Genomic DNA, 24,654 nt, shown 5'->3' with positions numbered 1-24,654 from the left:
GAGGATGGATTGGACTTGGCAGCGGTTTCAATGGACGAGGCGCCATATCCGGCAGTTCCTGCATATATACGTCACTCGAGGACGCGCATCACGTGCAGTCCGCGATCCGTGAGTCCGAGTTGTCCGACGGCGCTGCGGTCCCGCCACGGTCACGGACGCGATGGCTATCGACGGGCTCATCATCCTCGACCTCGCAGGCAAGCCCATCGTCCAGTCTGGCTTCCGCGCCTTCTCCCCAGCGTACCCGCTCATCCACATCGACGCCTTCAGCAGCGCACTCGGCCGCGCCAGCCGACCCCGGGACGTAGATCCGGTCATCTATGTTCCGAGCTTTGAACTCGACGCACCCAGCGCGTGCTGCCACCTTCCCCACGGCGGCCTCACGTTCTTGTGTCCCGTCAGTGGTGACAGTGAGTGAACTCCCGTGCCTGGCCCCGCCCCCGCCTGGAGCTGACCCGCATTCTCCCGCCCCCAGTCGACCCGCTCTACGCCTTCGCCTTCCTTCGGACGTTCATCGAGATCCTCCAGGATTACCTCGGCAACATCAGCGCCGCGACTATCAAAGACAACTTCGATGTAGTCTACCAGCTGCTCGAAGAGACACTCGACTCCGGCGGCCATCCTCTCACCACCTCCCCCAATGCTCTGCGCGACATTGTCCTACCTCCTTCGCTTCTTCAGAAGATCTTGTCCGTGGCTGGTGTATCCGGGCTTTCGAACGCTGGTATGCACGGAGCCCATACAATGGGCGCCTTCTCGAGTCCAATACCATGGAGAAAAGCTGGGCTTAAATATAACACCAATGAGATTTATTTCGACATTGCAGAAACCCTGAGGGCAGTGATGAACAAGTGAGCACGTCGCCCAAGACTGCAGCTCCCGCAATTGAATCGCAGCCCTTGCTAGGAGTGGAGCAATCGTCACCAGCAGCGTGCTCGGAAAGATTGAGACGAACTGCAAGCTGTCAGGTAGGCTATCGTGTTGCAGGGAATTTTCGACTTTTTCACCGGTAATGTCTAGGCACGCCAGACCTGTCGCTCACATTTACCAATCCAAAAGTGATAACAGACCCTTCCTTTCACCCTTGTGTTCGGTGCGTGACCTACGCCCTTGTATATTGACTTGCTGTTGACAAGTAGGCCAGTCTCACCCGCTTCGCTCAAAGCAAAGTCCTTTCATTTGTACCTCCAGATGGACACTTTACCCTCATGGAGTACAGCTTCTCTCCTTCATCTCAGTTGTCGTCACCACCGCCCGCCGGCCTGACCGCTGTTGTCCAGAATCAGGCGAACGTTCAGGTGCCTTTCAACGTAAAGGCGGTGCTGCGAGTCACGGAGACGGGAGGTAGGTAGGATTGTATCACTCCGTGTTCAAAAAGTGACGAATCTTTGTTCTCAGGGTCGTTCGATGTGACAGTGACATCCCGCCTCTCAACACACACGATTGAAGACTTCGTTCTGGAGCTATGCCTTGGTGAAGGTGCGACAACCGCAAACTGTGACGTCGGCAGCACTGCAGAGTGGACATTCATGCCTGCAACGCAAGTAAATTCTTTCTTTTTCATCACTCACAAAGAGAATGCATCGATTTAATCCGTTTAGGTCTTGCGATGGGCGATACCCAGCATTCCCTCCTCGTCTGGCCGTTGGAACTTGCAGGGGACATTTATCTCGTCGTGAGCATCCTCTTTACAACCTGGGTAGCGCCGTGGCCCATCCCTTTATTTCCCTCAGGTCTGCTCGTCCGCGTCCCTCACGCTCAATACAGACTTCGTTCTCTCTTTCATCACATCTGTTCTCCGCGCTGAAGGTCGACCAGCTGAAAGTCACGGGTGAACTTTACAAGCCTTATAAAGGCGTGCGGGGTCGGAGCCAAGGGAGCGTCGAGTGGAGAGTGGAGTGGGCTGTTGACTCTTGAGTCATTTCTTGGATGAGGTATCACAGGGATTTGAAATTACACGCAAGAGACCTTGCATGTCGCTGGTCATTCATTTGCTTGGCTCTCTATTGAAGGGTCATTAGCCGCATCGGACTAGTAGGCTGTATGATATTCGCTGTCTTTTCCGGGTGACGTACGGAACTGGTCCACACATTTGGATGAGTTGGGGGAAATAGCTGCTATGGCCATTAGAGCAAATAAAATGCAATGTAAAGCAAAGTGAACGACGGCGTGCCAACCGCACCTCATCACCCTCTACCACCTGGATCCGATCCACACCCTATTTCCTGGGTTTGACCGAGCAGAATTTCGTAAAGCTTTCGCTCACGACCTTCCAGTCCAAACAAGTCCAGAACCGTTTCAGGTACTCCTCCTTGCCCCAAACGCCATACCCAGACCCGATCCACGCATGCTCCTGAACGGACACACAGAATAGCGGGTACAGAACCTCGCCGAGCTGCTCAAACTTCGTCTCGCGCACGTCTGTCAAGTCGTTCATGAGCGCGGAGTTGCCCGTCATGCGCTGGGCGTTGCTCCAGATGGATGTAGGAGCCGCGGCCTCGGCCGCCCGGAAGACGGAAGTGTGCAACGCGCGGGCGGAAGTAGAGGGATGCAGAGGGGCGACTGGGTGCGAGACCCCAGACGTGGGCGAAGTGGGAGGAACACCAGAGAGGGGTGACGAAGGGCTCGAGCTCATCTTGGGGCCGGCGCTGTCGCTCGCAGGAGGCGGCCGGCCGAGCTGGTATGCACCGCCGGCGTCGAGACGGCTGGGGTCAAACATCTGCGTTCGCGATGATACCAAGAGGGTCCCGGCGCCGAACGTTGCGAGGACCCCAGTGTTTCCTCTCTTGTCCATGACATACCACACCCATCCTGAAGAGATCATGCCGAGTGCAGCGGAGGAGACGACCGACTTGAGCTGCTCGAGGGACCCGAACTGAGGCTTGAGGAAGCTGAGCAGGTGGTAGTCAAGCTTGTCCTCGTGGTTTGGCGCGTCCGATGGAGGTGGTTTCTGCAGACAAGCTGAGTGCAGGGTCATGGACACAAAGATGACGAGCACCTACCAGACCGTGCAGGAAGAAGCTGTTGTTCAGGGCTTGGCTGGCATAGTTGAATGCTAGCGTTTTCGTCGCGTCAGCCGACGTGTTGATGATCACTTGCGCCACACTTGTGTTCTCCTCGTTGGTGCCTGCGCGACGTGAATTTTAGACGGGTGCAAGAGGAGACGAACGTGCCAACGCACCCTCTACCTGCTCGTTCAGTCTATCGAGAAGTCCCTGCTGGTAGTCGACTGCCACCATCTTCAAGCCCTGAGGTGTCAGGAATTCGCCCATCCCATCCTCTATGTTATACGGCAATGGTTTCCGAGTGTGAATCTTTCTCGCCGAGGTGGACCAAGCCTTGCACGTCTGCGACAGCCTTGTAGGGGCCAGCCGAGTCGCTCTTGAGGAGCTTGCAGCAGAGGCGAGTCGAAGGCCGATGGAAGACATTTTGATACGGAACGGATGCGACGGTGCTGGCAGCGAGCACGCAGGCACTGGGGACCTGATAGCCTCCAAGTTTTTTGGTAAAGAACGGTGCGGAGACGCGGCAGGCTTGTTTGGTCGTCGTGCTCGTTTGTTTGGTGCGTCCAGCCACTTGGCCTCCGTCCAGACTCGCCAGACACGTCAATAATCAGTGCTCCCTACACGCGAAATGGCCAGCTCCAAAGTCGCTCCTTCCAAACCCGCCGCCTCCTCCGCAGTCGAATCGCTATGGAAGGCTTACGTCGATACCACCTCCCCTAGACTCAAGTTTGTCGACTCTTTCCTAATCTTCCTGATTCTCTCGGGCGTGCTGCAGTTCGTGTACTGCGTGCTCGTCTCCAGCTTCCCTTTCAACGCGTTTCTAGCTGGGTATGAGCTCTCTTGGCCTCAGTCTACGGTTCATTGATCAATACAATGTATGCACAGCTTTGCCAGCACGGTTGGTCAGTTTGTCCTGACCGCTTCGTTGCGGTCTCAAGTGAATTCCGAAAACAGAGGCCTCTTCAAGGACGTGTCTCCGGAAAGGTGTGCAGTACTGTTGCATCGCCTTTGAGACACATAGCTCACCATTGTCTGGTGGCGCTTACAGAGCATTCGCAGACTTTGTCATCGGATCCATCGTGCTACACTTCTTCGTATACAACTTCTTAGGTTGATGGACGAATGGCTTCCGTGTAGCTGATCACTGACAGAGTTGCGTGATAACTATGCATCCGTGTCCGATTGCGAGTAACCCCAGTACAAGAAGAACTAAAACGAGAGGCAAAGGCGATAATATACATGCAACACTGCGGGTTGGGAGTCAACGTCTGTGTATTGACTAGACGTGTTGGAAGTGACGCACACTACAAAATCCAGGATCAGAACATCAGTGCCTTCGCTCGAACGATGTGGAGCGCTAAAAGCATGTGCATGGCGTCAATTAGCTGATTCTATGAATGATGTGATAGAGCGTACTCCAAATACGACCACAGCGAAGTCGAAGAGATATTCCCCTAGCAACAATGATGAGTGCGACAAGTGACTTTGTGAATGACAATTACTCACCGAATTCCAAGTAAGTGCGCAGGATTTCTGTCGCGCGTTCACCCATACATCGCGATGATGTTTGAAAAGCAAGTACTCACGACGGATATCTTTGTTCGGAACTTGCGCCAAAGCAGGTCTAATATTTCCGGATTCGCATGGGTCAATGCCCAAGAGTGAGATACCGTGGATGCTAGGTTCACGCACGTCAAGCCAGTGTTACGCTTTACCCCTGCAAGGAAGGCGCTGACGATGAGGGCGTCGATCCCCAGGTGTATGAGTGTTCCAAACATGACTTCAGGTTTTAAATGGTTGTCGGATACTAGCGAGAGGCCTCGTAAAGGTCGAACGTATATGAGAGACAGAAAGCAAGTGTTGGTGGCGTCCTCGAGGAAGCGGCCATTCGGTTTATTGAAGCGTATGTATTTTCTCACGGCCCCATCGGTCTCCTCCTGTCTCCTCCAGCAACCAGATTCAATGTTCACAATCCCAACGCCATCTTGACAATCCGACCCATTTCTTAAGAAGCCGCTACAGGATGCGCAGACTTCTATCATGCAGTCTCCCAAAGGCAGCAACGTAGACGACCGACATCTCCGGATCATCGACCTGCTGAATTTTATGCAGACCATGTCTGTGAGGGCGCCCAGAGATGCTCTATCGCTCCAGAAAGGTGAGGTTCTCGTCCTGGAATCTGAAACGGTCGTCAAAGTTGAACCTTACTCAATAAATATGCCTTTAGGAAATAATGAGCGCGCCGCTTGAAGCTCTATCATATACTGTGTGTATCGCAATAGCATGTTATAGTGAGTACTTGCTGCACATCAGAGTATGTGTTGTTGCCTGTGCCTAACAATAGCGCAAGGCTGTGCTTGTTAGGCGTTTCGGTGGAGAATCCGAATATATCAAAACGCAACCACGCCTTATGCGCTCTGTCGCTATTTCCTCACACATAAGGACATATCACTGTCCTATGTTTCATGGAGTACCTCAAGAAGGGCCCCATTGATCATCACACATTCACATATCTCACACACTCACGACGCTCGCACACCAGATATGCTGTTTGCGTGACTTGATCCAGGCTTCGAGTCTCGCAGTCGCAATGATAAATCTCCCTTCCCTGCAGGTCACCGCCGATGCCATACATATCTGTCCAGACATGTATGTACCTCGACGAACAGCGTTTTCTTCGGATCCATAGTAATGGCCTTCCTACTCCGAGGTGATTTGAACAGTCGAGGCATACAGCTCTCCTTTGACACCCCCTTTGACACTCTTCACATCTCCGGATGAGCTAGCTCTTGGTCATTCCTTGTTACGGCGAGGGCGAAAGTGACAGCGGAACGGGACGACGTGTGTCATGAAACGGCACGAAACTCCCCTTTCTCTACAAATCCTGCATCGCTCTGCGAATTCCGCGATGACACTCCCCTTATCATGTTGTCCTTTCTATCTTCACCTCGAAATCTCCTATCAAGAATTCAACATGCACTGCTCCCAGCACAAGTGCCGATGTTGTGGTAGAGAAGGCTCTTCAATCTAGCACCCGTGAGATATCTTCTCGATATCTTCCTGATGTTTCCAATAAGAACCTTCCTCAAAATGACCTGGCGGTCTCCGACGAGCTACGCATATAGGATGCACGGCGAGTACACATGCTGAAGAGTCATTCATCAATTGACTCTGATCGGCTATGTCTACAGGTGACACGGAGGCCCTGGGCCTGATATCTCAACAGCGGGCACACTCGTATTCTATTCTCACACTATTTCACTATGTCGTGGGCATGGGCATCGCTAAACGTCGGCGCTTCGCCACTCAAGGAGGCCGTCTCGAATTCTGATGACGTCGATAACGGCACCGCACATGAACGATCGCCTGATTGGCCGACTTGAGGATCGCTTGGCACCATCGATCGGACAGGCGATCAAAAGACTACACGCTGTCACTACCTGTCACTACGCTGTCTTGCAGGTACACATTAGAGCTGGAAGACGTAGGCCTCGTGGTTGGTATTAGCTTTGCAAGTAATATGCCATTCAAACCGGTTGCCTTCAGGTCCCAACAACGCTCAAGCAGGCCATCGATAGTAGCCGACGTCGGTCCCAGCCCTTATGGCGGCTAGTATACTCAAGCTTCCCCACGGCTCCTTGTGTCTTGTTAATTCTCCGTATCTCTGATGCATTCATCCGTCTTTGCACACTATCTTTGAGTTTCGAGTTTCGTTATTGTAAGCTCAATGTCATAAGATTGAGAAGATTGTGTCTGTCTTACTCAAGAACCTATCATAAGCGGAATTTCGGGAAAGGAATGCATGGGTGCCAAGAGACAATCGGTTTGTCAAAAGACGTCTTCAAACAGGCTTCTTGAAACACTCGTGCTACGTCTACAGCACCATAGGTACAAACATAAAGGCGCCATCGCCCTGCGACATGAACGGAGCATTAAAAATAGTGTAGACATCTACACAAGAACTGGGGAAGCATATCCTGGAGGCACAACCGTCTAAATCCCGTGCACAGCGAGGCCGTAAAAGATCATGAAGAGAAGAAGCCATCAGCATCAAGAGTCCCATATAGCGCCGAAGGCAGGAATGCCTCTGCTCATCATACCGTACACCACCTTTCTCGTCAGGGCTTGATTCGAAATGATGCAAACTGCCTCCGCATTGAACTCACGAACAAGGCGGTAGGTCAACTTGACCATGTCCGGTTTCCCATGAACACGCGTATCTGAAGGGAGACACACGTTAACAGATCGAACAGAAGGGTGCAATGACGATAACGAACCAAATATTACGGTATCTGGTGCTGCCTCTAGAATCGAATCCACGAGTTTGTCTCCAAAAGTCTGACGCACATTTGGAGCCGTCCAGATCAAGCGAAGTGGAATTGGTCGGGCAAAGACATGTGGCGCAATGGGCCCTATGCCGCTGCCGGTCGCAACAAGAATGACACGTCGGAAGATGGGTACAATGCGCATCACACCGCAGGTGGGAACGCCACGGATCCAGATCTTTTCTGGGGGGTTCGCGATCTGCTTAGACGTCCAGTCGCCTGCCTTAGACACAACCATTGAGTATCCCTTCTTCCCAGGTTCGGCGATGGTTGCGAAACCGTGCCACTCCATCAGAGGGTCCGTGGAAACACGCGTGAAGCTTCCAGGAACGGGCGTTACTGAAGCCATCATCAGTAGGCGATGATAGAGACAGCTATCTGACCCACCATAGTCAAAGTATAGTCTCACTGCATGGTTTGAGAGTACTTCTGAACGGACTGCTACTTTCCGGAGCTTGAGCCAAGGGAGAATAATTGATATACTCATAACCAGAACCATCCAAAATGGGGCAGTTTTGATCAGCGCCTTTCCGAGAGTCTGACCCTCCGGGCGGTGGTCGTTTGTAAGCAGAATCACCTGTCGAGAGCTATTAATATTAATTTGACGAGGAACTCTGATGACCATAGCCGACCTGACACCACACCAGCGCAACCGCCGTCCAGCCTAGGAAACGATGCGTAGCTTCAAAGGAGTTGTGATACAAAATTCGTAGCCTCGGGTAGGCAAGAGCGACGATTCCCAGCAAGAGGAGAAGAATCAAGTAACTTATGATAAGGGTAGCCACGGATGTCTATCAAGCTTGTTGTTAGGGAGAATAACAAATCAAGGGAGAGGAGCGACCTACAGGACCGCCGTTCACTACCTCTCGTGTCGCTTGCACGATGAAAAGAATGAACCATACGACACCAGAGACGCCGCATCCCGAATGAACTGTGGTGATTGTTAATTACGACACCTTCATATCGATTCGAAAACGCACATCCGCCGATGGAGTAAACTCTGGCGCACACGCGACGGATCACAAGTGGCCATCTTTTGAATAAATAGTTAGCTGGGCGCATCAGAGATGGACGAAGCCCACGTACGAAGATGGGACGGCGCAGAACACATTGAAGAATGTGTTAATAACATGATCCTGGCGCATCAAAATTGCGCAGAAGAGATTCGCCACGACAATAAGGGCTAAATGACTAGGGTTGGCTTCATCTCGTACAAGAGTCGCGATGAAGACAGCCATGTTCGTGACGAAAATGACCCCAAATAGACGACGGTAGAGGGAGAAGATCTGATGGCGCAGATTTCGGATGAGCCGTCCCTGCGTTTTATCCGGAATATCATCTTCCAAGTAACCATCCCAAACGTTCCCTTTCTCAAGCACGGACGCTGAGCTGTAGGAGGGAGATAACCGCGAAGAGTCTACAGGTGTATGAGGGAGAGCGGGAACATCGGCGATATGGATTTGTCCTTGGTAGGTAGGAGCGGGAGGGGTAACGGTTTTTTCCATGTCTGTCATGAGGAACAGTATTGTCCAAAGAGAGGGGTTCTGGTATCACCGCAAAGCGATGGAGGCGGTCCTTCTCCCATTCTTCCTTTATAACGGTCTTCCTACGTCGCAGATTATTCCAGGTAAGGCGCCGGTGGACCCGACTTATCTGCATATCCGTTCCTGGAATCGGTTTGTAGATCAATGGCGCTCACCAGAACAACGAGACTTCTCAAGATCAAGAAGCAAGTGCAGGGCAGCGTGGTATGGCTGGACTTTAGATGCAGCGGTGATAACTGTCCTGCGTCTGTTTCGGCATGCGTCACGAAGCCCGAAGGTCTGTCTCGGCATGAACATGGCGGACGGCACTCGTACTTCCGAGCATGTCTATCTGTGAGATTAAGAACCGTTTTCACGAGCCTCAATGGGACGTACCTTCGCAGTAGCTATAATCAACTTCTGCGCGGAAGCCACTCCATATGAAGCGCCGCTTGCGCAAAAGATTGACATCTTACGACTGCAACGTCTCCCTTCCTTGACCGAATCAATCGTCACTGGAGGAAGATGATAACGTCAACGGCATGGCCTGCTACAATCAAGTCGTGTTATTCGTGCAACATGTCTTGAACAAGTTTGAAGAGAGGAATATATGGATAAATATTGAAGGCTGGCATATTACATCCTCGTCAAAACAGGCATGTTCAGCCATGTGCTGAAACTTCGGACCGCATGGGAAACATGGGTAAAGAAGTCAGAGACAGGCTATGACCGAGCTTGTGCGGAACAAGGGAACAGGGTGTGGCGCGGCACACTCTCATGAGTATGGCAACCGTGAGTGATCTGCTATGAAAACGTAAGCAGAAGATCACATTTTACATACAGGACCCCTGGAACGGTTCTCAGATACTCAATTATATATATCATCGTCTAGTATCCGATACTCGAGGGCAGACTTGACGAGAGACAATCCAGGGGATGCGCCCCTGCACACACACTCTCCTCAATCCTCCGCAACATGCGCAAAATGTTCCCCATCCTGCTCAGCCTCGTCTACATGCACGTCGCCCCGCACGACCTCTCCGCCCTCATCCGTGTCAGGCGCCGCTGCCGCACCGCCGCCCACAGCGTGCTCTACCTCTCTGCGTGCCCGGACCATATGGTCGACCAGTGCATCACTGTGCTCGCGTCTGCGCGCGACATCGCCGAGCTCGTGTACGAGTCTACATGTCTACCGGGTGTTGATCATATCTTTGAGCTCATCCTCGACCAATGTATTAGCTTATTGGTTTGAAATTGAGGATCAATAAACAAATATCTAATCTATAATTTGATGCTTGCTGCCCCTGGATTGTCTCTCGTCAAGTCTGCCCTCGAGTATCGGATACTAGATGATGATATATATAATTGAGTATCTGAGAACCGTTCCAGGGGTCCTGTATGCAAAATGTAATCTTCTGCTTACGTTTTCATAGCAGATCACTCACGGTTGCCATACATGAGTATATGATAAGCAGGCTACAACCATCATGTTCCTCGGGATGGTATCTGATATGTTGATCTAGGTGAGGGCAGCGCTTAGGTGGTTTGGTTGAACGTACCGTTGTCAAAATTTTTTGATGTCTACATGCTCTCTAGAATCCTCCAGCCCCATTCTTACCCAAATCCAAACCTGTGTATTTTGTGAAACGTCGTGAGCACAAATTTCGATCTTCACGTCCATTAGGTCATGTTGAGGTTACTGCATCTTGCTGTACCCTGTTGACGCAACAAGGGGCCCGACGAGTAAGGATATGCGTGAATGACGACGACGAGCTCGGACAGTGCTCGGACAGTGTTCAGGAGACAGAAGAATAAACCCCACGTCAGGGTTACCTGGTCTAAGAATACTGAGGAACCGATGCGCGCTCGTTGTTCACCATCATGCATCGGCGTGGATCACAGTTTCTGCTTCCTCAAGAACATGCTTCCCTCTCTCCCAATCGGTCAAGAAGACGAAGTACTGTTGCCTTCACCTTTTGAATGATCATACGGTAGAACAAAAGAGATGTTGTCAAAACGCTCAGATCTTCCACTATGTCCCCGTCTAGGTATGATCTTGTGAGCATTCTGTTTTTGTGCACTTTCCATATTGACATCGTGGGGTATCACTCTCCTTTGATACACCATCCGATATACTTGCCCAATATGCGCAGCTGTGGCTAGCGATATTGTCACAATTCGTTATTTTTACGCCTGGCCAGAAAGAGCAGTCCTGCTCATTCTAGGCAGGGCCTTCGTCACAGGGTTGCATTCTAGACTCGTGCATCGGAACATAACGGATTCATAGAGACATGAGACCACAATGACGAAATCATTAGGCCTGTGAACATTGCGGAGCGCGCAGCTTGTAAGACACGAATTTGGACCGTGGTACTCTCACACTTGTTCCACAATGTCCCACAAGCTCAGAAGGTCGTTCATGCAGAATTGGTTTGCCGTTGAGGTGCGAATTCTTCTAGTGTCTCGGTTTGTCACGATGAACTTTAATAATCAACCATCTAGGCTATTCCTATGTGTGTTTGAAGTTGTCTATAATGTCTAGCAAGTGATATTGACAAAGGTTCAGTTGGACGGTCGTTGGTTTCGTCCTCGTAGGTGGTGGGTGGTTCATGACCCGTCTTGCCAGAGGACCCAATGGTGGGTACTTCCTTGCTTTCAGAGTCCACCGAAAGTTTCTCATTTAGGCTCCATGTGCAGTTGTCTGGTCAAAGGCTAACCCCACGCCGTGGAATGACATCAAGCCTGATGAGACACCCAAGATGATGACAGTCAATCAAAAATTCGACAAGAGGTATGTCTATCAATGACTCTTCGCTGGTAAAGGTGCCTGAACACAACTGTTTTTCCAGCTGGAGTAGAGGTAAACTTTGATATTACACATCGTCTCATCGACGAAGGTATGAAGGTGGCGCAAAGTAGCATGTATTCTTTGAGACTAGTTTGAACCTGAGGAGCTTCTATCTGTCTTGTCCCATGCAGTGCATGCAGCCGTTCGGATCAGTCTGGCACTAACTTCAGCAGGGCCCACTGCTTTACAGCGGTTTACTAAACAACGGGACAGTCGTGGAAAAACATACACGGAATCTAAATTTCACAGTCCCTGCTGCTCCCTGCTGGCATTGTGCGACAGAGGTCTCCGCGGATCTATGCCAAGGAGTGCCAGGCTGTCGAGAGCCAGTCTCGACCGTTGAATGACATTCCATCAAGGCCCAGTTAAAAGTGCTTTCTGTTCGAGAAGAGTTTGGTAGACCGCTGTCCTTGGTGTTCAACATTTCGAATTCGCGAATCCGTAGGTGCTACGCTACTTCTCCTTAGGCTACATGTAAGTCCTTGATCTCACATCCAATAAGCAGAAATTCTCTATGATCTTCTCGTCCGATTCGATTGGAACTCGTTCTCCATTAGAGTGCACTGCGAAGTGTCAGGAGCTTTTGGACTGCAGACTGTGTAGTCTCCTTTTCCGCTTTGATCGCCGAGGAAAATGCCTTGAAAGTCGGGTTTGAGGAATCTTCTGAATATTGAATATAGATGTACTGAGAAAGCCGAAGATACATAGTCTTTGAAACTTACGCTGCAGTTGGAAAAGTAAGCTCTCGCTCGTGGTAATTTGAGCACCGGCCTGGCGCATCCTTGCGAGTGCAAGAGGCACCTCTTCTTTGTTACAGCTTGATACGCCATCCGCAAGGACGTAGACATCGTATCCCAATTGGAGAAGGTCGAGTGTTGATTGAAGCACGCAAACATGAGCCTATATGATCCGGTGAATAGATACACACGGGCGTCCGGACGGTGGTGAAGATAAGGATAAGTACGGACTTCGATTCCGAAAAGGACAATTGACTTGATACTTCGAGCTTCAAGGATGGACTTGACTTCGGGCGTAGCCATGGAAAACAGGGTTTTGTCTATTGTACCCAGGTGAAGCTGTCCCAGAGGCACGGATGACAGCTCTGGAACCGTGAAGCCGAGAGCTTGTGGGAAACAACGTAAGTGAGAGGGCCTACTTAGCTTATAGTGGGATGGAAGATGCCTTTGGGGTTCTGCTCTGTGAAGACGACTGGGACCTCGAGTATCTGAGGAACGTACTAAGACGCTGTCAATGTACACTGATCGAGTCATGGTACCGACCGTTGCGAACTTCAGCATCTTGCTGGCCATGGAAACCATTTCTTCGAAACCGTGAATGGCATTCCCTGATCCGCACAACGAACGGTTTCAAGACGTTGATATCAGACGAGTAAGGCGATATAAGAGGGTATGCCTGACTGAACCGTGATTGGATATCGCAAACAAAAAATACGGTTTGATGAGGGACAGGTTTTACTAGGTGAGCCATGGTGGTGCGGGGAGGTCTTATGAGTGTAAGGCTGTCGAGTAGCTCGAAGGAGACGTCGGCTGTAAGAAGAGACAGAGCGCAACTGAAGCAACAATTCTATTGTTTCGCAGTTTCCAGATAACAGCTGATTCCGAGCTCCGAGTGTGAAATAAGGAACGCCGCGATGCCTTTTGAGCGTTCCTTCAGTGCGCAAGCGGTTTTTATGCGATGGGGATCGAATGGGCCAGATAAATACCAAACATAAAGGACCCTCGAAAAGCTTTTGAGGCAGGTCGAGTCACGAAAGGCATCGAGGCGGCAATTGCAGGGCACTTCCCCAGGTTTTGCGGTGGGGAGAGCCGGATGTGGCGTGAGCCGAAGTGTTTGTATGTAATTGTGGTTCCAGGTTGAAAACAGCTCTTGCTTGTCGCTATCATCTTGTCCATCCGCAAAGGTGTCCACCGTTGTACGGTCCTCTTCCCTTCCTTAGTCCCACACGCGCTCTTTGCAGCCGCACGCCATTCTTTACTTACACAAAACTCAATCACAAATGGACCGTACCCAAGTGGTCACCGAGAGCATCAGAGATGACGAGATCATCGACAAGAAGAGGGTGAGTTGGCTCCATCAAGTGCTTCGTGCTCAGACATTGACAACTCTTCCTCTGGTTTCCTCACAGTTTGAATCATTCCGACTCGGTAGAGGGCTGCCGTCGTCAAATTCAGGCCCGTCCCATACGAGACCATCTCACTCACGTTCCCACTCTCGGAACTTTTCAGTTTCTTCTTCCCCTTCGCTTTCTATTTCACTTTCACACAATTCCATGAACGATATGCCATCTCTTTCTTCTTCTATTTCTTCACAATCATTGGGTTCCATCAACAACAAGCGACCAAACTCGCATCATCGTCGAAGATCATCAGTTTCCACTCGCAGAGAATCAGCGGAGATGATGGGCGTTTCTCTCCCCGAACTATCATCTTCCCATAGTGACGAAAACATTAACCTTGGGGACAAGGATTCTGTCAGGAGACGCGCACTTTGGGCTCTTGAAGGCAAGACCGACCTCCGTCCCTTCTCCAAGGTCGAGATTCCGGAACTCAATACCCCAGAAATTGAGAGGCGGATGGCTGATTTTCGTGCGTGCACTCAACATTCGGATTATATCATGCTAATGAGTCGTCAATCCAGCGAGCAAGCCGTCTTTCCCTCCTGGCTTTGGGAGCGGCTTCGGCACTGGCCTTAATGCAGTCGCTGGCAAGCGCGAATCTTTTGGTAAACACTTCGTGTCCTCTTCTAGCAAGGACCAATTGCATACCCTCATAGAAGAGGAGGAAGAAGAGGAGGAGCGAGAGGAGGAGCAGTACTTTCCTCCGACTCCTGCTTCCATCAAGGCACTCAACAACGCCGCTGTTTCCCAGCTTGAGATAACCACGCCATCTCCTTCACCTGCTCGTCACCGCCCTATGGGGCTCAGTCTTCGTCCTCTGTCACTCACACCAGAGTCCTTGATATCTGCTGTCAACGGCGACTTGCCTACTCCCTCTTACACACCAAGCCCGAAGCCTTCTGGATTAAAGTCATTGACTCTTTCATCTTCACCTAGCCTGAATTCTTTATCCTCTATGAACGAAAATACCATCACGAATATTTCTACGACCGTCACCAGGCGTCAGTCTTTGACATCGTCCCCTATCACCGGGCCCTCCACTACTTTTTCTCGTCGCTCTTCGTTGAATTTTCGGACCGACAGCCTTTCATCAATGTCATCCGTCGAAGCACCAGAGCCTCTCAAGAGACGAAGCAGCATTGGATACAAGCCTTCCCTTCATACCCATATTGTCGCCGGACTTCCTACTCCTGACCTGACGCCCACTTCCGATCGCCGGGCATCGACAGATTCCGAGAGCGATTGGGTGCCTCGCCCACTCTCTGGCAACGAGCACCAATTTCTCTACAAATCCCAACAGGCCCTGTTGGCTCGCATCACGGATCTGGAACGCGTCCTGTCTAATCGACCCCGCTCACGTCCTTTATCATCAGCATCCGATGTATCTGCTCGAAGCTCTTTTTTTGGCACATCGGAGCCCAGTGACGAGATGCTGCAACTCATTACAGATCTCAAAGCTGAGCGCGACGAGCTGAAAAGGGATGTCGATGGGTGGAGAACGCGTGTCGCGGACATGGACAAGCAGATAGCCTTATTAGCCCGGAGAGTGGATCAGGAAAGGAGGGAAGCCTGGGTTGCTCGTGAGCGACTCGGGTTGGTAGAAGTCGAGAAGCGAGCGATCGCGAAGCTTGCAGAAGAGAAAGCGACAAAGGCTGACGAGGCGCTTGGGGAGCGTGACGCTTTAAGGGTAGAATTCGCCAAGTTGCAAGGGGATATCGAGAGGGGCAAGCAAGCGGAGGAGGAAGTTACTCGTTTGAAGGCCGAGTTGGCACAGGAGAGATCGAGAAGAGAGGAAGTCGAAAGGGAGTTGGAGAGTGCTGGGTTACTCGCCACCCCTACACCGCCCAAATATGAGGTACCGTCTCAGCAGGCACCCTTTATCCGCCGCAGAGGCCTTGGTCTCAGCTCTATCGACTCTGAAAGCTCGTTCACTGATGTTGAGTCTGTGGACGGAATTTACGGGAAGGCTGGTGTAGAGTTGAAGGCAGTGGTAGAGGAGGATGAAGACAGTCAAGTCTATTTCGACGAGGAGGACGGATTGGCTGGATACGAAGACGAAGAGGATTCTGACATGAGTTTCGCGTCCCCCGGCGGCTCTTCCCTCGGTTCCGTCCACGACTTTACCCGTTCGAGCAGCCGCCCTCGGCTCGGTATCCCAACAGATGCTCCTCTATCCGGCTCTGTCTCGCCCGACCATTCAAATTCCTCATCTCCATCTCATGACCGTCATTCATCACTCTCGAAGGCTTGGTCTTTCCCAGCCAAGGGCACAGCCCCCACTCCTTTCGCTCGCCAGCTCGAAGAAGTCGATCGTTTCTTTGGCTGCTTAGAGGACTTGGACGACTCTCCACCTAGTGACTATGGCTCTCGGAGCCCATTTGCTAAGGGGTTCTCGTTCGATACATCAGACGATGACGAGCTCCCACCATTCGTCCTCCCAGCTGACGTGGGGGTTGAAGTCGTTGAGGAGCCAGTGAAAGGTTTATTGGATGTCGTAGTGGAGGAGGAAGAACCCGAAGAGGAAGGCTATCTCGAGGAAGACAGTGAAATACTAGGCGAAGAGGTCGATGGTGGCATAAGGTTCACTTTCACAATCCCCCCACAATTTGATTCGCCGGCATCGACAGAATATGTTAAGACTCCTTCTCCTCCTCCTCACAGGAAGCCCGTTCCATTCTATGAACTGTCCAGCGACGAGGATTCGTTTTCCTTGCCGCAGTCATTGTTCACGTCTCCTGTCAGTGAGCACGTTAAGCTCGAGACACCTTCTTGTCAGTCTCCCACTAGGCAAGGGAAGCGGTCTCCTTCTTCCATCCCTCGTGCAACGTCTCTCAAACGCTTTGACATGCCCACAAAGTTGCCTGCTCCTGTTTTTACGACATCCGACCAAATCTCCTTCGTCACTCCTCCTTCCCAGCGTGGCGGAGCTAGGCCCTCTTTTATACCTCAGCCTTCTGCTTCCCCTCTGCTCGTATCAAAACAAAATGTCCTTTCGCCTCCTACTTTTGTTCCTCAACCACAGCGCCAAATTCACGCCGCCTCCAGGATCCCTACGAACAGTGGGAAACCCCCCAATGGTCTGATCTCTCAGCACAGATTTCCATTGAGTATGTCTAATCATTCTGTTGTAATGTCTCATGCAGCCAACGTTGTTTCGTGCGAATCTCCTAGATCCTGCGAAGCTGTCGCACCACTGAAACAAGACAGTACATGGTCGACTTCGGCACTCGCGACACGACTCTTCACGAACTTATTACCTAACCCCGTGTCTCAATGGGCTTCGCGATTGAACAGCAATGGGGCCGCGATATGTATGATACCCTCAAGCGAGAGTGCCAGCAGTACGGCGTCTTCCAGCGGACTAGAAGAAATAAAGCAAATCCAGCAGTTGACGCCAAAGATGTTGTTCAATAGTGGTATGCAGGTAAAGCCCGATGTAAAGCGAGGGTTTGTGTCAAAGGAGCAGCAGCTGAAAAGATTGCGACTGAGGATGGAAGATGAATGGAAAATTCGATCAGGATCATGAGATCGTTCATGGGTACCGATAGAGTGGGCTGTTGGATCAAGTTGGTGATCACGGACGTCTTTTTCCAACGTACTTGCTAACTTTGTTTCTGATTCATGGCACCATCCAATCCAGCATACCCTCTATACCACGGGCAATCATATCCCATTCAACACACTATCTCCTCATGTCTCTTCAATGCCCCTTTTCGATTCTTTTGCGAATATGGACTAGTATTATTATTTCGCTTCCTTACCCACTTGTTGACATTATAAACCCCACCCCCCTTCGTGATCCCATTTCTTGTTGACTATCGGTTCTTGCGTTCACATATACGTAGAGCTTGATGCTCTCGTATCACACCAGATACTTCGTGCATTTGCATGTTGCTTGTAATGTATTTTTGGATTCAAATACTGCACGGACACTTGCGGACCCCTTTTTTCGCAGCTGTTGCGAAGTCGATTTGACTATTAAGCCATTGCATGATTTTTCTATGCCAGTTATCTCCATTTGTTACTGCATTGTTGTTATTTCCACGGTGCCATTGCCGGAATTTTATATTCAACTGCAGTATCAAACGCTGCTCTGAGCTGCTCCTCGCGTATCGACACCAAGACGTCAGCTGGATCTCAGACGTGCGGTGGAGCAGCGGTGATTGACTTCGATCGCAGGTCAGACTGTCGTCGAGTTCATTGGGCACATATATCGCAAACCATTAGCACAGACGATCATCGATCAAGCTCGAGGTTCGTATCGTTGGGCACTGTTACACGCTGGATATAAATACATTCACTGGATATGAACGAAAGTAAAAGCTAAACGTTGACATGCATATGGCACAACACCTGACTACTGGCTGAGGATGGTACGCACGAACGACTCGTAGTTGACGTTCCCGTCGCTATAGAGAAAGCGCAAGCGCCCATCAGTGGCCAGAACAACGAAAGAAATGCAGACAAAGATAAGAATTAGTGAGAAATGGATACGCACGCGCCAATCTGCACCCCCTTCAACAACTCGTCGACCTCTTCGTCCGACATCTTCTCTCCCAGCTGCGTGAGCACGTACCGCAGTTCGCCCGCGCCAATGAACCCGTTCCCTTCCTTGTCAAACACCTGAAATCCGCGAATGAATTCCTCTATCGAACACGTATCGATCGCACATCGTCGCGTCAGCCCCTCTCTTACAAGCGCGGGATGAAGATATACAGTACACGTACCAGGCGTTCCCGCAGGCTTGAATCCATCAGGCCGGTTCAATATCGTCAAAAACGTCCTATAGTCCACTGATGGTCACCCGAAACAGCCTCCAGTAAATCAATATAGATGCACAACAAAGTGATCAAGATCGTACCGTCCCGAGGCGCTGCATTCACGATGTCCGCCACTTCCGCTTGTGTAGGATTCTGTCCCAGCGCGCGGAGCAAGTCGCCTAAAGTCTCGCGCGGAACTGCACCAGTGCCCTTCTTGTCAAATAACGCGAACGCCTCTTTGTACTCTGCGCGACGAGTCGAGCTCAGTCAGGCGGCACAGGAAACAAGCTGCTTCATGCGCACCTGCGTTATCGCTCTGTGGGTACAAGAGTTTCAGAGCCTTTTAATCCAAAGGCGTATAGATTGCGACCCTACCATGGTTATTTGTTAGATGCTACGCGTTGAGGCAGAGGTAGGATGCTGATGTTGAGAACGACTAGCGCGGGCCTCGGGGCGGGCCGGAGCTGAGGACCGTGGGAATTTCGTCAACAAGATACCAGAGGGGTCTGCGTGCGGTGAAGGCAGTAATTATCTATAACACTTTCGCAACATGTCGATGCGCAGGACATTTATGAAGCACTGGTTTGCCGTTGAGGTCCGTAATTATCTTTCTTCTGTTGAAAGCGTCCTCATAATACCGTGGGTCAGGCCATCCCCATGTAAGTATCAAGTGCTCAGATGACCACACTTGACTTCCGTGGGATTGATTGAGCGCGTGTGACATAGCTGGTCTGTTGTGGGTCTCGCCGTTGTTGGCGGTGGATGGTACGTCTCTCGCCTGGCCAGAGGGCCAAATGGTAAGTGGCGGTCGTGGCTGTGTGGGTTTGGCTGCCTGATGATGCGTTTGTGCTGTGCAGTTGTTTGGACAAAGAACAACCCCACGCCCTGGAATACCGTGGGCCAGAACGAGAACCTGAAGATGCTGTCAGTGAATCAGAAGTTTGAGAAGAGGTATGTTCTTTTCTCCTACCCCCTCGAGTCCCCGTATGATGCTAATCACACCCCTACAGCTGGAGTCGCGATAAACTCTAATCCGCATCATACCTTCCATTCAGTAATCTAGCACATCTGGAGTTCGTGGTTCGCGCAGTACATCCTGTCTGTAAATTCCCGAGTCCAGTTGCCTATTTCATCCCTGTTCCCCCTCCCTTGTCGGTGTGACTTCGTTGTGACCAAACATCGCAGCGGCCCGGGTTTGCATGATCGATGACAGCTTTGAAGCCATCAGCGCACGATTACAACTGACCTGCAATTTGCCTCAACTTACACGTAACATGAGCTCTGCACTTGACCTTCCTGAACCCGTTTTCTATCTTCCACCCTTGAATTCTATTTCAGACGATGAAGATGACGCGCCCAAACAGGGTCGGCCTCTGGTGAGCGCACATCCACGTACCATCATCCTATCTGACCCATTGGTACCTTCAAATCAAGGAAGAGATCGGCCCTTTGAGAGTCTCATCACTGGTCTTCGGCGCAGCGGCGTGGTCGCACTTTTACAACGACGAGGCCTATCTAGCAAGCGACATCCCAATTCGTACTACGCGTCTGGCGCTGCGGTGAGCACAACAACAAAGAATAATGTCAAGCGGTCTGATCGCAGCCGAAAGTTATGGCATTCGGTCATTTGATACGTCTCCCTACTATGGATCCTCCGAGATCGTTCTCGGAACGGCACTGAAGGGGTTGGAGGCCGAGTTTCCTCGCGAATCTTACAAATTGGTTCTTTCGTCTCGTCTAGATTTGTGATTCAGCTGATTCATTTGATTTTCTGCCTGGTAGATGACAAAATGTGGACGCTATGGCTCGTCCGATTTCGATTATTCTCCGAAGACAATCAGGCGCAGCGTCGAACGCAGTTTGGCCAGGTTTCATACCACCTATCTTGACACAGTGTATCTACATGACATTGAGTTCGTCGCCACCCCTGTCGCCCTGCGTACAGAGGGCGTACATCTCGGCGCGCTTGGATCGGAGGCGGAAGCATATGGCTTAAATGAAGGGCAGGAAGCAAAAGTGTGGGGTGAGGGCGATCAGAAGATTTTGGATGCTGTCGCTGAGTTGCGGAAACTTCAAGAAGAAGGGGTGGTGAAGAGCATTGGTATTACAGGTGCGTTTCCCCTCACCTTCTAAATCACGCGTCTTATATCGTTATTATTGACATCGGTCAGGTCTGCCGCTCCCGACTCTGCTTCGCTTGGCCATCCTTGTCCTGAACACTGCGCCCTATCGTCCCCTCGATGCGATTCTCTCCTATAGTCATTTGACTCTACAGAACGACAGCCTTCTCTCTTTCCTCCCTGCCTTCATCCGCCGCGCTAAGATATCGCAGGTGCTCACGGCATCTCCGCTCTCAATGGGACTCCTCACTGCAACTCCTCCCGCTTGGCATCCTGCTTCGTCAGATATGCGTGCAGCTTCCGCAGAAGCGGTCGAGAGGTGTGCGGAATGGGAGGGCGGATTGCCCTCTGTGTCGATCGGCTGGGCAATCAAGTCGGCTGAGGGTGGGACTGGGAGCAGAGAAGGGAAGATGCCGACGGTTGTGGGACTCAGCAACCTGAGAGAGGTACATCAGGCTGTTGCGATCTGGAGGCAGGTCAAGGACGGCGGTGAGGAAGAAGCGAGACAGCAGTATGCGGAAGCGGCCGTCGGCGCATTCAAGGCTAATGGGACGAAAGATTGGACCTGGTGAACACAAAGGATTTTACGGCTCTCGTTTGTGCATTGAATTGCGAATATCACACACTAATGGACAGGGCGAGCAGCTGTACTCGGTGTGAGTATCAAGAACTGAATTTATCAAAGCATATCCGGCTCCTTTTATGACTGTTGCGTGCTCGGCACAATCGATTTTTTTTTCTCGGTAAGAGTAAACCGCAGTTTGCAGACCCTGGACAAGGGGCGCGCTCTGCATCGAGAGGGGTGAGACCGGAAAGCGGGCGTCGGGAAGACGAGCTCGGAGATTGCCTGAAAATAGGTGGGCAGGCGTTCGCTGACCGCTCACATAGTATACGACCGAATGGCGTGCGTTGAAACCCTTAGATAGGCAGATGGGCAGCCGGCGACAAAAATGACTACACACCGATGGCGGTGCTTATACTGACAACGGCCGTCGCGGTCGCTGTGGAAATTACAGAATGACCTCCCTGTCCAGCCGTTGACCGTCAACGTTCTCCCTTTCATTGCCTTTCCTTGCCGTGAATTTCATCCCCGGAGACGAATTCAACGATGGAGCAGGGTGGAGTAATTGCAAAGCCAAGCAACCATCTCCGAAAATCGCAGAAACTCAGGAGTTTCTGGATTCATTGTGCTGTTGAAACGCTCGCATCCAGTGCCTCGAGGTGCGTGCTCATTGTACAATGGTGGAGTAGATCGGAGGATCTAGGCGGGATGATGTCAATTCCGTTTGGTTCCTGTCAATTGCACGGAGGCTGTGGACAGGACGGAAAGGGGCAGGACAGGGGAGGACAGGGGAGACCGGCACCAACCAGGGCAAACTCGAAGGAGTGGCTTTCCCGGTCCCTCAGCCTTTGGAACTGTTTGGGACTATGGGACTTCGGCGGGACTCCGAGTGACAAGCGCGGAATGTGGATTACCTCGGTCCAATTCACCTATCCTCGATAGCAAGCAAGCAGCAAGATGAAATATACTGAGGATGATGGTACAAATTTGTTAAAACATTTCCGACATCCCAACATGCTCTATATCCGCATCAAACAAGTATCGAAAACACCCACGTTCACCGCGTTTTAATGATGCCAGCGTTGACGAGCTTCATGATTTTCTCCCTTACTGTCGGGTTCTTCATGTGGTCCTGTAGTGCCCCTGGGTTGCCTTGCGCTTGCTGGAGAATCGACTGCATGACTGGGTCGTTCATAATGCCCTGATCGCACGAAGCAAGAAATGAGCGACTGCGCGATATCAATTGTGATTTGTTCGAACGTACCGCGATCTCGGGATCACGCATCGCCCGCTGGAGCGCCTCCTCGTCCGTCTCACCCGCCCGCTGCTGCATGATCGCATTTTGGCACTTGATCATCTGCTGCTGGATCTCAGTCGTATGTTTGGCCTCGTCGTCATGCTCCGTAGCCTCTTGGATCACCTCCAGCGCCTTGGTGTAGTCGCGCATACCGAACAGCACGCTTGATTTCCGAATGTACGCCTTGACTGTTGACCAACAATTACCGTCAATTCCAGCTGTCGCGACGGTCTGACAGAAGGCATACCGAATTTTGGATCAACCTTGATGGCTTCATCCACATCTTTCAACGCCTCAGGGAACGCTGCCAATTTCGTGTATGCCAACGCCCGGTTGTTGTATCCTCTTGGGTCGGTCGGTGCTCGTTTGATGCTCTCCGAGTAGCACTTCACGGCGCCAACAAAGTCACCTGCCTTGAACAGCTTATTCCCTTCCTCACGCGCTTCCTCACTTTTGGCAGGATCGATGTATGCGAGACGATCTGTCTCCGCCTTACTGCGCTGTGCTGCGCGCAGCTTGTCCAGGATGTCCGGCGTGCGATGCTCCGTCAATGATTTTTCGTAGAATTTGATCGCGGTAGCCAAGTCGCCCTTTTTGCTGTACGAAGTACCTATGCGACCGTAAGCCTTGGCGACAAGTTTATAATCGGCGCGCAGCTAGACAAGACGTATGTCGTATGTCAGTTGGCTAGAGCTTCGATTTGGTTATCAACACAGGACTTACAGAACGACCCTCCTCCACAGCCTTCTCGCATGTTTCGATAGCCTTGTCGTAGTCTCCCCGCTCGAAGTAGACAGCTGAAGATTTCGAGACCCAATCAATTTCTCCCGTGCAAGGGTAACGGCACGAATAGCGACTCACCGCCCAAATTCGTGAGGTACGTGATATCTTTGGGCCACACCTCCCACGCTTTCGAGAAATGTTGCTCTGCGGCCTCAAGGTCGCGCTTTTTATACGCGGCGCCACCAAGCTGCTTCTGCTGTTCAGCTTCCTTCTTCGCCTTCGCGTCTTCGTCTTCTTCTGCGGGTTCTGGGTCCTTCATCTCGACATCTGGAGCGGCGGACGACGTGGAAGGGGTTGGTTGAGAGGGTGCAGGCTTTGATGTCGAGGAGGCAGCGGCAGGAGGGGGAGAGGTTGAGGAGAACCCTTGAGGCAGATCGTCAGAGCCTTCGGGGCGCGAGAAGCCTTGCATATCGAGGCCCATGAGAGCACCGAGAACATCGATCATGCGAGGGTCACTCTGAAGGAAAGAATTCGCGAGTTGGGGATTTTGTTGTATCAATTGGATCTATTGCATGCATGTTGAGAACAATATGATTCGGAAGGATGAAACAGAGTGGTGAGAAGGGTATGGGATACCTTCTGCATGAAGCTCGGGTCTGCAAGGTGTTTCTGCGTTCGCGGGTTGGAGGCCAATTTGCCGATGAGGTTGGGGTCGGAGAACATCTTGCCGAGGCCGAGCGCCTCAGCACCATCGCCTTGTTCATCAGAGGCTAGCAATACGATGAGCAATCAATGACGATCACGTCCATTACCTACACACACCTTGCGCAGCCTTCACTTCCTCCAGGCCCTTCCTGAGCGCCGGGCTGTCCTCAAGCTTGAGGCCCGCCTCGTATGCCTCGATCGCATCTGGATAGCGCCGCAATCCGTGAAGAGCGGCGCCTTTTCTCGCGAGACCCTTGGACCAGGTAGGGTTCACCCTGACGCACTGCGAACGCCGGATGAGCCGTCACTGTACGAATACGACGCGCTGATCACTCGATCGCACGCACCTGCTCCGCATCCTCCAACGCTCCCTCATACTGCTTCTTTCCCGCCTTGGCGGCACTGCGGTTCGACCAGAGGACGTGGTTTGTGGGGTCGAGCTCGATCGCCTTGGAGAACAGGTCGATGGCCGAGTCGTAGTTCTTCGCAGCGAAAGCCTTGTTGCCTTCGGCTTTCAGGGCATCGGCCTGCTCTCAGCCGTCGTGAGCGATCAGTACGGATGAAGGTCGCACGGACGACGATGAAATGAATCTTACGGACGACATGATTATAAGGATGGTTGTGGATGAGGAACGCGTTGAAGGAGCAT

The 24,654-nt window shown here is 51.5% G+C and overlaps 15 protein-coding genes across 15 annotated transcripts; 7 read left to right on the top strand and 8 right to left on the bottom strand.

Moving 5' to 3' along the window:
* Positions 1 to 160: 160 nt before the first annotated feature.
* Positions 161 to 1,917, top strand: HETIRDRAFT_103055 (uncharacterized protein; the record flags this gene model as incomplete). Its single annotated transcript, XM_009545873.1, has 8 exons — positions 161 to 410; positions 476 to 851; positions 907 to 968; positions 1,021 to 1,093; positions 1,145 to 1,344; positions 1,399 to 1,544; positions 1,602 to 1,675; positions 1,734 to 1,917. 8 exons carry the CDS (start codon positions 161 to 163, stop codon positions 1,915 to 1,917), a joined length of 1,365 nt encoding a protein of 454 aa, XP_009544168.1.
* A 301-nt stretch (positions 1,918 to 2,218) lies between these two features.
* mnsod4 (manganese and iron superoxide dismutase 4) lies at positions 2,219 to 3,428 on the bottom strand (the record flags this gene model as incomplete). Its single annotated transcript, XM_009545872.1, has 3 exons — positions 2,219 to 2,950; positions 3,003 to 3,127; positions 3,182 to 3,428. The coding sequence occupies 3 exons, from the start codon at positions 3,426 to 3,428 to the stop codon at positions 2,219 to 2,221; spliced, it is 1,104 nt and encodes a 367-aa protein (XP_009544167.1).
* A 170-nt stretch (positions 3,429 to 3,598) lies between these two features.
* On the top strand, positions 3,599 to 4,120 carry HETIRDRAFT_433301 (uncharacterized protein; the record flags this gene model as incomplete). Its single annotated transcript, XM_009545871.1, has 3 exons — positions 3,599 to 3,833; positions 3,891 to 3,989; positions 4,054 to 4,120. Exons 1-3 carry the CDS (start codon positions 3,634 to 3,636, stop codon positions 4,118 to 4,120), a joined length of 366 nt encoding a protein of 121 aa, XP_009544166.1. The 5' UTR covers positions 3,599 to 3,633.
* A 64-nt stretch (positions 4,121 to 4,184) lies between these two features.
* On the bottom strand, positions 4,185 to 4,866 carry HETIRDRAFT_473148 (uncharacterized protein). Its single transcript, XM_009545870.1, has 6 exons — positions 4,698 to 4,866; positions 4,592 to 4,629; positions 4,512 to 4,538; positions 4,422 to 4,459; positions 4,309 to 4,362; positions 4,185 to 4,252 (listed from the first exon to the last, which is right to left on the bottom strand). Exons 1-5 carry the CDS (start codon positions 4,781 to 4,783, stop codon positions 4,333 to 4,335), a joined length of 219 nt encoding a protein of 72 aa, XP_009544165.1. The 5' UTR covers positions 4,784 to 4,866; the 3' UTR covers positions 4,185 to 4,252; positions 4,309 to 4,332.
* A 1,939-nt stretch (positions 4,867 to 6,805) lies between these two features.
* Positions 6,806 to 8,879, bottom strand: HETIRDRAFT_444247 (uncharacterized protein). The gene is made up of 7 exons (XM_009545869.1): positions 8,417 to 8,879; positions 8,311 to 8,363; positions 8,176 to 8,261; positions 7,963 to 8,121; positions 7,718 to 7,907; positions 7,283 to 7,669; positions 6,806 to 7,225 (listed from the first exon to the last, which is right to left on the bottom strand). The coding sequence occupies exons 1-7, from the start codon at positions 8,842 to 8,844 to the stop codon at positions 7,056 to 7,058; spliced, it is 1,473 nt and encodes a 490-aa protein (XP_009544164.1). The 5' UTR covers positions 8,845 to 8,879; the 3' UTR covers positions 6,806 to 7,055.
* Positions 8,880 to 9,015: 136 nt separating this feature from the next.
* HETIRDRAFT_170994 (uncharacterized protein) lies at positions 9,016 to 9,324 on the bottom strand (the record flags this gene model as incomplete). Its single annotated transcript, XM_009545868.1, has 2 exons — positions 9,016 to 9,201; positions 9,250 to 9,324. 2 exons carry the CDS (start codon positions 9,322 to 9,324, stop codon positions 9,016 to 9,018), a joined length of 261 nt encoding a protein of 86 aa, XP_009544163.1.
* Positions 9,325 to 9,829: 505 nt separating this feature from the next.
* Positions 9,830 to 10,393, top strand: HETIRDRAFT_103050 (uncharacterized protein; the record flags this gene model as incomplete). The annotated part of the gene is made up of 2 exons (XM_009545867.1): positions 9,830 to 10,085; positions 10,377 to 10,393. The coding sequence occupies 2 exons, from the start codon at positions 9,830 to 9,832 to the stop codon at positions 10,391 to 10,393; spliced, it is 273 nt and encodes a 90-aa protein (XP_009544162.1).
* An 838-nt stretch (positions 10,394 to 11,231) lies between these two features.
* Positions 11,232 to 11,817, top strand: HETIRDRAFT_439217 (uncharacterized protein). The gene is made up of 5 exons (XM_009545866.1): positions 11,232 to 11,296; positions 11,356 to 11,366; positions 11,420 to 11,490; positions 11,551 to 11,644; positions 11,703 to 11,817. The coding sequence occupies exons 1-5, from the start codon at positions 11,246 to 11,248 to the stop codon at positions 11,722 to 11,724; spliced, it is 249 nt and encodes an 82-aa protein (XP_009544161.1). The 5' UTR covers positions 11,232 to 11,245; the 3' UTR covers positions 11,725 to 11,817.
* A 296-nt stretch (positions 11,818 to 12,113) lies between these two features.
* Positions 12,114 to 13,262, bottom strand: HETIRDRAFT_439216 (uncharacterized protein). The gene is made up of 6 exons (XM_009545865.1): positions 13,120 to 13,262; positions 12,982 to 13,046; positions 12,884 to 12,926; positions 12,670 to 12,824; positions 12,424 to 12,601; positions 12,114 to 12,364 (listed from the first exon to the last, which is right to left on the bottom strand). The coding sequence occupies exons 1-6, from the start codon at positions 13,187 to 13,189 to the stop codon at positions 12,255 to 12,257; spliced, it is 621 nt and encodes a 206-aa protein (XP_009544160.1). The 5' UTR covers positions 13,190 to 13,262; the 3' UTR covers positions 12,114 to 12,254.
* Positions 13,263 to 13,718: 456 nt separating this feature from the next.
* Positions 13,719 to 17,760, top strand: HETIRDRAFT_444245 (uncharacterized protein; the record flags this gene model as incomplete). The annotated part of the gene is made up of 5 exons (XM_009545864.1): positions 13,719 to 13,781; positions 13,871 to 14,076; positions 14,159 to 14,307; positions 14,360 to 16,945; positions 17,010 to 17,760. 5 exons carry the CDS (start codon positions 13,719 to 13,721, stop codon positions 17,033 to 17,035), a joined length of 3,030 nt encoding a protein of 1,009 aa, XP_009544159.1. The 3' UTR covers positions 17,036 to 17,760.
* HETIRDRAFT_142431 (uncharacterized protein) lies at positions 17,121 to 17,903 on the bottom strand. Its single transcript, XM_009545863.1, has 2 exons — positions 17,479 to 17,903; positions 17,121 to 17,404 (listed from the first exon to the last, which is right to left on the bottom strand). Exons 1-2 carry the CDS (start codon positions 17,503 to 17,505, stop codon positions 17,246 to 17,248), a joined length of 186 nt encoding a protein of 61 aa, XP_009544158.1. The 5' UTR covers positions 17,506 to 17,903; the 3' UTR covers positions 17,121 to 17,245.
* A 268-nt stretch (positions 17,904 to 18,171) lies between these two features.
* Positions 18,172 to 19,001, bottom strand: HETIRDRAFT_146925 (uncharacterized protein). The gene is made up of 6 exons (XM_009545862.1): positions 18,974 to 19,001; positions 18,902 to 18,914; positions 18,700 to 18,843; positions 18,566 to 18,631; positions 18,337 to 18,484; positions 18,172 to 18,247 (listed from the first exon to the last, which is right to left on the bottom strand). Exons 1-6 carry the CDS (start codon positions 18,974 to 18,976, stop codon positions 18,196 to 18,198), a joined length of 426 nt encoding a protein of 141 aa, XP_009544157.1. The 5' UTR covers positions 18,977 to 19,001; the 3' UTR covers positions 18,172 to 18,195.
* A 129-nt stretch (positions 19,002 to 19,130) lies between these two features.
* On the top strand, positions 19,131 to 19,748 carry HETIRDRAFT_408545 (uncharacterized protein). Its single transcript, XM_009545861.1, has 5 exons — positions 19,131 to 19,193; positions 19,247 to 19,257; positions 19,325 to 19,395; positions 19,456 to 19,549; positions 19,609 to 19,748. The coding sequence occupies exons 1-5, from the start codon at positions 19,149 to 19,151 to the stop codon at positions 19,628 to 19,630; spliced, it is 243 nt and encodes an 80-aa protein (XP_009544156.1). The 5' UTR covers positions 19,131 to 19,148; the 3' UTR covers positions 19,631 to 19,748.
* A 51-nt stretch (positions 19,749 to 19,799) lies between these two features.
* Positions 19,800 to 21,371, top strand: HETIRDRAFT_63218 (uncharacterized protein). The gene is made up of 5 exons (XM_009544994.1): positions 19,800 to 19,974; positions 20,033 to 20,157; positions 20,209 to 20,320; positions 20,381 to 20,708; positions 20,770 to 21,371. Exons 1-5 carry the CDS (start codon positions 19,873 to 19,875, stop codon positions 21,288 to 21,290), a joined length of 1,188 nt encoding a protein of 395 aa, XP_009543289.1. The 5' UTR covers positions 19,800 to 19,872; the 3' UTR covers positions 21,291 to 21,371.
* Positions 21,372 to 22,220: 849 nt separating this feature from the next.
* HETIRDRAFT_473128 (uncharacterized protein) lies at positions 22,221 to 24,624 on the bottom strand. The gene is made up of 9 exons (XM_009545860.1): positions 24,602 to 24,624; positions 24,353 to 24,532; positions 24,123 to 24,288; positions 23,937 to 24,070; positions 23,439 to 23,865; positions 23,301 to 23,374; positions 22,825 to 23,233; positions 22,545 to 22,765; positions 22,221 to 22,481 (listed from the first exon to the last, which is right to left on the bottom strand). The coding sequence occupies exons 1-9, from the start codon at positions 24,608 to 24,610 to the stop codon at positions 22,338 to 22,340; spliced, it is 1,764 nt and encodes a 587-aa protein (XP_009544155.1). The 5' UTR covers positions 24,611 to 24,624; the 3' UTR covers positions 22,221 to 22,337.
* Positions 24,625 to 24,654: the final 30 nt, after the last annotated feature.

The sequence above is a fragment of the Heterobasidion irregulare genome, assembly GCF_000320585.1.
Source record: "Heterobasidion irregulare TC 32-1 unplaced genomic scaffold scaffold_03, whole genome shotgun sequence".
NCBI classification, from domain to species: Eukaryota; Fungi; Basidiomycota; class Agaricomycetes; order Russulales; family Bondarzewiaceae; genus Heterobasidion; species Heterobasidion irregulare.
Note: the sequence above shows the minus strand (reverse complement) of the source record. Positions and strands in the feature narration are given on the sequence as shown.

Excerpts from the sequence above, each read along its gene's own strand:
- HETIRDRAFT_146925 (XM_009545862.1), bottom strand. Across the intron at positions 18,485-18,565 it reads CAAGCCTGCGGGAACGCCTG|AGGAATTCATTCGCGGATTT; the intron begins GTACGTGTACTG and ends CGTGTTCGATAG. Across the intron at positions 18,248-18,336 it reads AAGGGGGTGCAGATTGGCGC|CGACGGGAACGTCAACTACG; the intron begins GTGCGTATCCAT and ends CTTTCTCTATAG.
- HETIRDRAFT_473128 (XM_009545860.1), bottom strand. Across the intron at positions 24,071-24,122 it reads GGAAGTGAAGGCTGCGCAAG|CCTCTGATGAACAAGGCGAT; the intron begins GTGTGTGTAGGT and ends TCGTATTGCTAG. Across the intron at positions 22,482-22,544 it reads TGCGTGATCCCGAGATCGCG|GGCATTATGAACGACCCAGT; the intron begins GTACGTTCGAAC and ends TCGTGCGATCAG.
- HETIRDRAFT_63218 (XM_009544994.1), top strand. The coding sequence starts at position 19,873 with ATGAGCTCTGCACTTGACCTTCCTGAACCCGTTTTCTATCTTCCACCC. Across the intron at positions 20,158-20,208 it reads ACTACGCGTCTGGCGCTGCG|TTATGGCATTCGGTCATTTG; the intron begins GTGAGCACAACA and ends CGCAGCCGAAAG. Across the intron at positions 20,321-20,380 it reads CTCGCGAATCTTACAAATTG|ATGACAAAATGTGGACGCTA; the intron begins GTTCTTTCGTCT and ends TCTGCCTGGTAG.
- HETIRDRAFT_408545 (XM_009545861.1), top strand. The coding sequence starts at position 19,149 with ATGTCGATGCGCAGGACATTTATGAAGCACTGGTTTGCCGTTGAG. Across the intron at positions 19,396-19,455 it reads CCTGGCCAGAGGGCCAAATG|TTGTTTGGACAAAGAACAAC; the intron begins GTAAGTGGCGGT and ends TGTGCTGTGCAG. Across the intron at positions 19,550-19,608 it reads AATCAGAAGTTTGAGAAGAG|CTGGAGTCGCGATAAACTCT; the intron begins GTATGTTCTTTT and ends ACACCCCTACAG.
- HETIRDRAFT_439217 (XM_009545866.1), top strand. The coding sequence starts at position 11,246 with ATGTCCCACAAGCTCAGAAGGTCGTTCATGCAGAATTGGTTTGCCGTT. Across the intron at positions 11,491-11,550 it reads TCTTGCCAGAGGACCCAATG|TTGTCTGGTCAAAGGCTAAC; the intron begins GTGGGTACTTCC and ends CTCCATGTGCAG. Across the intron at positions 11,645-11,702 it reads AATCAAAAATTCGACAAGAG|CTGGAGTAGAGGTAAACTTT; the intron begins GTATGTCTATCA and ends CTGTTTTTCCAG.
- HETIRDRAFT_439216 (XM_009545865.1), bottom strand. The coding sequence starts at position 13,189 with ATGGCTCACCTAGTAAAACCTGTCCCTCATCAAACCGTATTTTTTGTT. Across the intron at positions 13,047-13,119 it reads CGATATCCAATCACGGTTCA|GGAATGCCATTCACGGTTTC; the intron begins GTCAGGCATACC and ends TGTGCGGATCAG. Across the intron at positions 12,365-12,423 it reads CTTACTTTTCCAACTGCAGC|AAGATTCCTCAAACCCGACT; the intron begins GTAAGTTTCAAA and ends TTCAATATTCAG.
- HETIRDRAFT_142431 (XM_009545863.1), bottom strand. The coding sequence starts at position 17,505 with ATGATTGCCCGTGGTATAGAGGGTATG. Across the intron at positions 17,405-17,478 it reads CCCGTGGTATAGAGGGTATG|TTGATCCAACAGCCCACTCT; the intron begins CTGGATTGGATG and ends GTGATCACCAAC.
- HETIRDRAFT_473148 (XM_009545870.1), bottom strand. The coding sequence starts at position 4,783 with ATGTTTGGAACACTCATACACCTGGGGATCGACGCCCTCATCGTCAGC. Across the intron at positions 4,630-4,697 it reads AAGCGTAACACTGGCTTGAC|ACCTGCTTTGGCGCAAGTTC; the intron begins GTGCGTGAACCT and ends CGGAAATATTAG. Across the intron at positions 4,460-4,511 it reads GCGCACTTACTTGGAATTCG|GGGAATATCTCTTCGACTTC; the intron begins GTGAGTAATTGT and ends CATTGTTGCTAG.
- HETIRDRAFT_444247 (XM_009545869.1), bottom strand. The coding sequence starts at position 8,844 with ATGACAGACATGGAAAAAACCGTTACCCCTCCCGCTCCTACCTACCAA. Across the intron at positions 8,122-8,175 it reads AGGTAGTGAACGGCGGTCCT|ACATCCGTGGCTACCCTTAT; the intron begins GTAGGTCGCTCC and ends CAAGCTTGATAG. Across the intron at positions 7,670-7,717 it reads GAGACTATACTTTGACTATG|TAACGCCCGTTCCTGGAAGC; the intron begins GTGGGTCAGATA and ends TGATGGCTTCAG.